General features: G+C 37.5%; 2 protein-coding genes across 3 annotated transcripts; one reads left to right on the plus strand and one right to left on the minus strand.

The window, feature by feature from the left end:
- Positions 1 to 509: 509 nt before the first annotated feature.
- On the plus strand, positions 510 to 1,406 carry LOC142620321 (uncharacterized). Its single transcript, XM_075793710.1, has 3 exons — positions 510 to 566; positions 885 to 992; positions 1,083 to 1,406. Exons 1-3 carry the CDS (start codon positions 510 to 512, stop codon positions 1,404 to 1,406), a joined length of 489 nt encoding a protein of 162 aa, XP_075649825.1.
- A 413-nt stretch (positions 1,407 to 1,819) lies between these two features.
- On the minus strand, positions 1,820 to 9,677 carry LOC142619673 (F-box/kelch-repeat protein At5g60570-like). 2 transcript variants are annotated; one of them, XM_075792881.1, is made up of 2 exons: positions 9,059 to 9,677; positions 1,820 to 3,453 (listed from the first exon to the last, which is right to left on the minus strand). In XM_075792881.1, exon 2 carries the CDS (start codon positions 3,442 to 3,444, stop codon positions 2,077 to 2,079), a length of 1,368 nt encoding a protein of 455 aa, XP_075648996.1. In that variant the 5' UTR covers positions 3,445 to 3,453; positions 9,059 to 9,677; the 3' UTR covers positions 1,820 to 2,076. The 2 variants fall into 2 exon arrangements, with proteins under 2 accessions (XP_075648996.1, XP_075648995.1); XM_075792880.1 differs by having other exon boundaries at positions 1,820 to 3,470; positions 9,059 to 9,535.
- Between the last annotated feature and the right edge of the window lie 258 nt (positions 9,678 to 9,935).

Below are 9,935 nucleotides of genomic sequence, written 5' to 3' on the forward strand. Positions count from 1 at the left end.
TGATGCTTCTGGTTCTGGACTTGGAGCTGTATTGATGCAGGGCAATAGACCCTTGGCTTTTCATAGTCAAGCTCTAAAAGGGAAGAGTGTTCATTTGTCCACTTATGAAAAGGAGTTGTTAGCCTTGGTCCAAGCAGTTAAAAAATGGCGACCTTATTTGTTAGGCCTGCCCTTTATAATCAAAACAGATCATCAAAGCCTTAAACACTTGTTGGAGCAGCGGATTGGCACTCCTATGCAACAAAAATGGGTCACTAAATTGTTGGGGTACTCATTTATTATTGAATACAAGAAGAGCAGGGACAGTGTAGTGGCTGATGCTTTATCTAGGAAAGGTGAAAAGGCAGAACAGGTGGGTCAGTTGGGTATCGCTTTGGTTCAACAGCCAGATGGTTGCTTGTTCTGCATTTCTCATTGCAACTCAGTACTTGACCAGGATGTGGGAAGCATGTTTTTGATATCTTTTCCCAGCCCTACCTAGATTGAGGAGCTTAAGGCTAGTTATGAAGATGACCCAGGAGTGCAAAAGATTTTTCATTCTCTTGAAGATGGGATTGCCAGTCCAGGTAAGTTTAGTGTGGCAAATGGCTTAGTATTGTACAAGGGACGGATTTACTTAGGTGACAGATGCAAGTTGAAGGGTAAGGTACTTGAATTGGTCCATGATAGTCCTTTAAGAGGTCATTTCGATTTTCTAAAAACATTACATAGAGCCAAGAAGGATTGGTTCTAGTGGGGTATGAAGAAAGACTTTAAGGACTACATTAAGTGTTGTGAGGTGTGTCAACGTATCAAGCATGAGACAACTAAACCAGCTGGATTGTTGCAGCCTTTGGCTATTCCTCATAAGCCTTGGACTGACATTAGTATGGATTTTGTGGAAGGTTTGCCCAGATCTCAAAGACAAGATGTATGAAATTGTTGCACAAGACCGTATGAAATTGCAAGCTGATAAGCACAGACAGGAGAGGTGTTTTGAGGAGGGCGACTGGGTTTTCTTAAGGCTACAACCTTTCAGGCAGCAATCCCTTTGACTAAAGCAAGTTGGCAAGCTAGCACCTAAGTTCTTTGGCCCTTTTAAGGTGTTACAGAAGATTGGAACGGTTGCATACAAGCTGGAGTTACCACCAGAATCTGGCATACATCCAATCTTCCATGTGTCGTGTTTGAAAGCCAAACTTGGGCAGCACATCACTCCAATACCCACTCTTCGACCAGTGGATGATCACGAACACCTTTCCCCTGCACCCAAAGGACTTTTGCAGCAAAGGACAGTCCAGTTGAGGAGGAGACCAGTAACTGAAGTTCTAGTCCATTGGGAAGGTTCATCAGCAGAGGATGCTACTTGGGAGCTGTTATCTCAGCTGCAACAGCAGTACCCCCACCTTGTGGGCAAGGTGCTTTAAAGGAGGGGTGCAATGTTAGGCTACTGGATAGATGCAAGTGTATAACTAGCTGCATTAGTTACTTGTACATTGTTAGTTAGTTAGGCTTGGCTTAGTTGGCTGCATTAGTTGCTTGTACATTGTTAGTTAGTTAGGCTTGGCTTAGTTGGGTAGTACTTTTATCTTAACTGTCAAGTCCAGCTGTAATTCTTTAGACTAATATCAGCCAATCATAAAGGGGTGATCTGATTGTAATCTGAGGGCATGAAAATAATAATACAATTGATTAGTTTCTCTTTGAGATTCTGGTTAGGAGGCTGATTCCCTTAAAAGAATTATTGGAGGCCCAGTTCCCTCTAAGAACTACCCAACTGTGAGATTGTTAGTTGAAGAGCTAGAAGGTTCTATCAATGAGCTCCCAGGAAGGATAAATAGATTATGAAATTCCGATGTTTATTTATGGTCAGCATATTAGGATTGTAAAAAAACAAGACCAAAGGGCCTTATGATCTCTTAAAGCCAACAATATCAGGTGGCCATGGGAGAAGAATGCACAAGTTAAAAACATAAACTCCGCAATGGATGATACCCAAGAAAAACATCCTTTTCCATCCCAATTGATAAAATTATTTGGTTTTTTTTTTCCCCACAAGTCAAAGATTTGCACCAAAGAAAAAACACAGCAAAACATTTAACAGCCCATTACCGCGCAGTTGTACACAAAAGCACCAGCTCGCTCCCTGACAGAAAGGACATGCCAGTCTTGGTTTACTTCCTTTGGCTCCCAAGAGTGCAGCACGATAACTTCCCCATCAGGTCCCCTATGCCCTCCAATCACTAACAAGCTGTTTCCACATGCCTTAAATGCTAGTCCCCAGCCGTTAGATGAGTCAGCTCTAACTGGCAACCTCTTCACAACGGTCCATGAGTTATTGACCTTGTTGTACTTTTTGACTTCATTTGTTGATTGATCAGCAGAATAAAGCTGATTATTTACAACAGCAACTAAAGGAGGGGAGCACATTGCCGGCTCTCTAGCATCAGAAACAGGATACATGTTCTCAATGCTCCTCCACGTCTCAGTCTCCATGTTATACTCTTCGCCACAGGTCAAACGATCTGTATGGCTTGACATGCCGCCAATGACATAAAACTTCCCATCCATAAAGAAGCCTGAACACAGTTTACGTGGCTTACCCATCTCTGTCAATTTTTTCCACGTACCAAGTTCAGAATTGTAAAGCTCGGCAGATTTTAGAATATTACCGTACTTATCACTTCCCCCGGCGACGATAGCAACTTCCCCGAGGCTGCTTGAACCAAACAGACAACGGGGCAAGTCCATTAGAGGGCATCTTGACCACTCACGAGAAAGCAAGCTATACATCCAAATTGCAAATCCTGACAGCTCGCGGCCAAATACAAGCAGCTTAGTCCCTACTGCAAGAGACTCCTTGTCTGCATAAGTAAAACAATCATCACAAGGCATCCTGGGCAATCTCATCCATCTCTGTTTCACAGGATCAAATGCTTCCCAAGGCATTAGTATACAGGCTAGATAAATCCAGTGTTCAATCACACCAAGCCGCCGCCTCAGATTATATAGATATCCACTGTCAATTAATGACTTGAACTTCTTATTCAAAGAGGCCAGATTTGGATAGCCTGATCTGCTGCTCCAGGCCAAGACATCTAGGGCCACATCATCTGTGAGACCTGGTAGGAAGCTGTCATCAGATGCTTGACCTTCATGACTCTCCCCAGATCCTGCTATAACCAGTGGTTTCTTTTTCTTTAGTACTATATGGTCCAAATTAGAATCATGCCTCTCCTTGTCAAGCATACATTTTAAACCATCATTTGCTTCTGAGTTATTATTTCTGGTCAATAGAGAATCTGCCAACGGGTGCAAATTCTGCTGTAAGAGCTCAAAGTCTTGATCATGGGATTTGGGAAGCTGTGACTTAACACAACCCTGAACACCAACTGTGACTGGTGGTTCACAATCTGCTCCTTGCACTTTCCTTGTTGAATCCTCAAGAGAATATCTGAACACCATTTTAACAACCTATGGTCCAGGACACACTATTCAACGAGAAATTGGGAAAAAAAAGATGAAACAACAAAATTCAGACAATGATAACAATAAAGCCACAAAATATGATATGATAAAACTACACACCCAAATTTATCAGTAGTGAAAATCTCAACCATTGGACACCCAAAGATGATTATCGAATTGAAGCATAAACTTCCATTTTTCCCCCAACTTCAAAAGAAGTCTAAAGGTACAATCAAAAGACCAAAGACAAACAAAAACATGGCACAATTAACAACTTACAACATATGTTCTCCTTAAAATGTCAAAAAGATATGGTCAGGAATTTTGTAGAAAACTCAGAGGAAGGAATATACGTAACAAGTATCTCAAAACCCTAGACAAGACATAGAGAGATGGGGAAAGATTATGGATAGAAAAGTCACTCAGGTTTTGTTATCTATGCAATGCTTTTGACCACATAAAGGATGAATAATAAATAAAACATTATTAATATTCCTATCAGTCTTTTTGCTATTCAAACAAAATCAGCCATCGTTATTGTAAGTCTTTTTCTTCCACTTGAACTTGAGCACGCTAAAATAGGAAAATATAACCAATATATATATATATATATATATATATATATATATATATATATATATATATATATATATATATCAATCTTTTACAATCTCCCTTCTTAAATTCCCGACATCCTTGCTAGGGTCTCTGTTGCTCTGTAATGCCCCTTAACCACACGGGCACTACCAAATTGACTCTTAGGGGTGTGCATGGGTTGGTTTAAAGGGATTTTTTGATCCAACCCACCATGGTGGATCAAAAAAAATTCAACCCAACCCAACCCAACCCACATGGGTCAAGTTGAACCCATGGTTGAACAAATTTTTATTATTATTATTATTATTAAATTGAGTAGGAAAAAATATAAATATAAATATATTTAAAAAACCTAAAGATTACTATCAATGTAACTCCTTAAAGGTAAACAACACTAATGACTAAATAACATTAGTAATTTACTAGGGTTTGTGTGAATTAATTGACTTTTATACATGATAGGAAGAACTAGTTATTTTAAAAAATTTATTCATTATATAATATATTTTAAAAATATATATTAAATATATAGGTGAATTGGGTCGGGTTTGGCGGGTTTGAAATTTTATGACCCAAACCCAACCCGACCCGCTATCAAAAAAAATTTGTAACCCAACCCAACCCACCAAGCCCTAAAAACCGACCCAACCCGACTGGTTGGGTTGGGTTTGGCAGATTGGTTGCACACCCCTATTGACTCTGATACCATTTGTCATAATCCAAGGAAAAACACTAGTCACATTTGCACTTCTACCCCAAATGGATAAGTCAGGTTACAATTAAAGTTCCTCATATTTGTTTATATAGCCTAGATCTTCCTAGTAAATGCCCAACGTGGGACTCATCACATCCACACAACACACTCTTACAATCCAATTAACTGTATGCCTATAAAATCTGTACAGGTGCAGAATTTGAATATTGAAGAACCACAACACTCGAAGCCTGGGCATCATTCGTTACCAAAAAAATTTTATTAAGGGGAAAAAAAAAACCAGCATCATTTGTTGCAAGAAACACTCATTTGTTGCAGGTACATTGCATCATAAACTCATTGAGGAACATCTTCAAAATAGACAAACAAATTAAAAATATATATATATATATATAGGCAGTAGATTTTAGTATAGATAGGGGTATTATTCTGATAAATATATCTAGGGTAAGGCAAGGACATCCCAACCTAAACCTGGGCAAGGCTTGATTTTTGATTCCCATCATTCAACCCCCCAGACCCAAGTTTATTGAAACCAGACCAATCCAGCCACTAGAGAACAAATGACCTTAACCTATCAGCCAGTTTGGTTCATTCAGCAAAGCAGATTGTATTGATCTAGTTAAAACCAGCTTACCTATCAGTTTCAAAGCAACCTAGAATGACCCAGTAATTGGAGAAGTTAAGAGAGATAATTTTATGTTTATGCAATCTTACAACTCAACCAATCCTTAATCTTGAGTAAATTAGGGCAGACTTTATGGATCCATGTCAACTAATTGGGGTGACACATGCATTCTTTCTACTGTTCTATCTTATCCAAAATCACTCTTTGTCACCTCCCTATTTAACTATCCTCTTTCATTACTTCTACCTGTTAGGATGAAAAGTGCCCAGGGGATCCACCAAGAACCCATTGATACACATATCAGGGCACCACTCTAACCCAAAAGCTTAAGCCAATGGGTTTGGGCACAACTATGTATATCAACTGCTCAATTTCTTTACTTTTTCATCATGTGGGACTCAACCCTCACACATGCGCTCAAAACAAACCTTCCCCTCCTGTGAGAACCTCTATCACATCAACCTAACTCCACCTAGCTTGTGAGTCCTTTGCAAATCAAAGAGTGTCATGCATACAAGAGTTGCACCAAATGCATGGATCACCAAACGCAACTAGGTCCAAGAGCCACCCACACGCTCAAAAGAGCATAAACCAAATGCGTCTAGACAAAGACACTCAGTTCAAGCGAAAGTTGAACAAGAGCTCTGGCACTAGTTTATTAGGAGCAAAAGCACACAGGGGATCTACCAAGAACTCATTGATTACATATTGGATCACCACTCCAACCCAAAAGTTTAAGCCAGTGGGTTTGGGTCCAACTATGTATATCAACTACTCACTTTCTTTACTTTTAGTCTCTCGACGTGGGACTCAATCCTCACACGTGAAATCACAACCGGTCTTAATAAAAATATTTTTGTAAATACGGTTATCACACCAGGTTGTCCAAATGTTTATGCAAGTTTAGCATTACTCATCCTCTTCTATGATCAAACAATCCTCACACGTGAAATCACAACCGGTCTTAATAAAAATATTTTTGTAAATACGGTTATCACACCAGGTTGTCCAAATGTTTATGCAAGTTTAGCATTACTCATCCTCTTCTATGATCAAATATAACAACGTCGAGGTTTGTTTTGCTGATTTTTACTTTTGACTTGGGTTAGTTTAAAGTAATAACCACGTACTATACTAATTTAACCACTAGATACAGGTTATTAACTTCCATGCTGGTCTTGACTTTTATTTCTCATTTTTTTCTCACTTCCACCCACCCACCACTCTTATTATAGGCTGCGATGTATATACTGATAGATACACAACACTATGATTTGTATGCTCTTCCATTTGCATAACTGTATAATAGCATTCCTATACAATTTTTATTTCAAAAAAAAAAAAATCCCAGATAGTTCTCTCTAAAACACTGTAACTATCTTCCATGCTAAAAGAAATTCTTCACAAAAACCCAGATCCCTAATAATGTATATAATCTTAAAACGGTAGAATCTAAAATAATTAATACCCTTATAAAGTATACATCTCCAAAATCATTTCCTGGGAAGGTAAATTTTTTTAATTTTCCATAAACTGACAAATCATATTTAAGACTTCACAGATTTCAAAACACATTATACATTATTGAAAAAGAAAAAAGAAAAAAAAGAAAGATCTAAACACACATTATACATTGCCATGCAGCTAGATAAGAATTTATCTTGCAAACTCAGCCATCCATTTGAAACTATGTAGAAATAGAAATTCTGTTTCCCCTCCAGAAAATCTTTTCCAGTAAACAAAATTTGCGAAATTTCCATTTTAATTTCAATCTTTTTGGGTGAACAGTTAAAACCATATTGCAAATTTACCTCATTCCTCACCTTATGCACTCTGGGACACATACACTGAGGCTTTGTCAATTTTGATATAAAAAACTATGATTTCAAATTTATCCACTTGCAATCATAAAATACAGATTCTTATATCATTTTATTTTCCCAATAACTTTTCTTCCAAAACTTTCTGCCAAAAATCATAAATATTCTCCAAGCCGACAAAAATTCTCATAAAAACTAGATCTCCCAAAAAGCGTGTCTTAAATGGCAGAAACCCTCATAAAGTATCTATCTAATTATTTCCGAGAAGGTCGGAACCATTTTGCTCCATAAACCGACAAATGACATCTAAGGCTCCGTATCTCTCAAAAGGCGTCATACTATGCCACGCAACCTGGGGAAAATTAGCATGCAACCTCAGTATCTGTTTATAACTGAAAAAATATGCTTTCCCTCCATTTTTTTTTTTTCCCGTTGGACATTCCCTCCTAGAAACCCTTCCTAGGAACATTTTCTAGGGAAACAAACATAGGCCAAAAAATTTCTGTTGTAAGCAATCAAAATCAAATCCCAAATCAACCTCAATCATATATATTTCATCCCACATGAATCTTATTCTAATTCTGAGAAGCTTTCTCTGCCAATATAATAAATATCCTCCACGCTGAGTTGTCAACGATATCTATATAGAAGCCATATCCCTAATAAAGTACGTATCTCTTGAAGTGGCAGAATCTAAATGTTTAAAGCCTAACTAAATACATACCTCTCTAATCACTTTCTGCAGGGGCGGGAACGAAGCTGCTCGATAACCAACAAATCTCAAAATGCATTGAACCATGCCATGCAGCGTAGCTAAGATCAGCATGCAACCTCAATAATATACATTTAAAACTAAAATAGAAGGCCTCTTCCCAAAACAATCCTTTTCAAAAACAAGCATAGCCTAGAATAGAAATACTTCTTCCCTAATATTGTTGTGGTACGCCATGAAAACAGAAAATTTTCCACAGAACTATTTTACAGATACATAACTCCAGAATCATTATTGGGAAAAGCAGATTCACTCTAAAAACCGGAAAACCATACTTAAAGGCTCTGTGGATCTCAAAATACATACAATGAAGCTTGGGGAAAATTCACTATGCAACCTTAGAAATGTGTTTAACAACAAAAAATTTGTTTTCCCTCGAGAAAACATTTGCCTAGGACTGTATCATGAAGCAGAGATTAGTACTTCAAATCTCCGCTTCCCCCTCCCTTTGGAGCCAAAACTGCCTGGAAACTTTTTCTAGAGAGCATAGCCCACATCAAGATTTTCAAAAATAAAAATAAAAAAAGTGGGGGAAGAGCAATGGAAAAAACAAAGATTCTCATATGATCATACTTCCAGAATATATATCTACAACCATTTTACTAAGGTGGGAACGATTTCACACCGAAATATGATGGTCCATACATCTAAATACCCATTATATCATGCCCATATAGCAAGGTGATAATCAAAATGCAAGCTTTTTCCATCCCTGGAAAGAATTTCAACCAAAAAAAAAAGTATTAATCTGTTCAGGAAATATCAACAGGGAAATTCAAATTCAAATTCAAATTCAAATTCAAATCAAAACCACAAATTGACCTGAATCCTCCACATGCAATAAACCAGACATAAATAAATCCATAGAAAATCAACACACAATTGAATTGGCAAATCCAAAAACCAAATTTCGTACATCAAAAATGAACATGCAGATACAAATTCCACCAATCCAAACACACATAAACATAACATCAAAAAAAAGAAAAAAAAAATTCATCACCACACCAAAACCTAAATCAACCAACAAAACAAAAGCAACAAAAATAAATTGAAAATAAATAAATAAAAACCATCACCTCGGCGCGGATCAAACCGCGAGCTCAATCCTCAAGATCTCCAAGCCGAAAAGATTCCGCAACCAAACCCTAACTCTCTGTCTCTCTCTGTGTCTCTCACACTCTCTGTGTTTACCGCTCCATTTCTCTCTCTCTCTTTCTCACTCTCATCTAAAACTCTCTCTCTCACTTTGTGAGAATCCCATCCAAATTTAACGCACGCATACAAATATATATACTAAATGGAGAGAGAGAAACAGAAAAGAGAGAGAAGTGATTTCTATTGAAAGAGTCTGTTGGGCGGTTTTTGTTTTCATCCCATTCAATTCAATTCAAATGGAAAATATTTGAAAATCAACAAAATGTTTTTCTCTGATTTCTACGTAACTTCCCTTTATTTCCTCTGTTTCTTTCTCTTTCTATAAATTCTAACGCTCGCTTCTTTGCTTGCGTTCATATCTTCTTCTCTCTCTCTCTCTCTCTCTCTCTCTCTCTCTATTTCATTTTCACCGTTAGCTTTCTCTTAAAAAAAAAAAAAAAAAATTTTAGTTACTCTTACTTCTACAACTGTACACTCCTACTAGTGCTACTTTTTTGTTTTGTTTTTTTTTCTTGGGGTTTGAGTTTTTGAAAGTTTTGACCAGTCATGTCTCTGTGTTTGTTGGAACAGAAAAAACGCTTGCTATCGTAATAAAAAGTGTGCTGGTGATGATACAATTAACTGCACGTGTTTCTTGACTTGGCTTGTACTAAGCTACAAATTACTCTTTTAATTACCATTCTTCTCTCTAGGACCATTTTCAAGGGCATATTTGTTGTACCGTAAAACAGCGTTTAATAGAATAATTATTTATGTGTACTGCAGATAGAGAAAGAGAGTAATAATGCACTAAATCCC

The sequence above is a fragment of the Castanea sativa genome, chromosome 12 (genome assembly GCF_040712315.1).
Source record: "Castanea sativa cultivar Marrone di Chiusa Pesio chromosome 12, ASM4071231v1".
Lineage (NCBI taxonomy): Eukaryota > Viridiplantae > Streptophyta > Magnoliopsida > Fagales > Fagaceae > Castanea > Castanea sativa.

Coding starts and splice junctions, on each gene's coding strand:
- LOC142619673 (XM_075792881.1), bottom strand. CDS start 3,444: ATGGTGTTCAGATATTCTCTTGAGGATTCAACAAGGAAAGTGCAAGGA.
- LOC142620321 (XM_075793710.1), top strand. CDS start 510: ATGACCCAGGAGTGCAAAAGATTTTTCATTCTCTTGAAGATGGGATTG. Junction 567..884: donor AGATGGGATTGCCAGTCCAG/GTAAGTTTAGTG, acceptor ATTTTGTGGAAG/GTTTGCCCAGATCTCAAAGA. Junction 993..1,082: donor GTTTTGAGGAGGGCGACTGG/GTTTTCTTAAGG, acceptor GGCCCTTTTAAG/GTGTTACAGAAGATTGGAAC.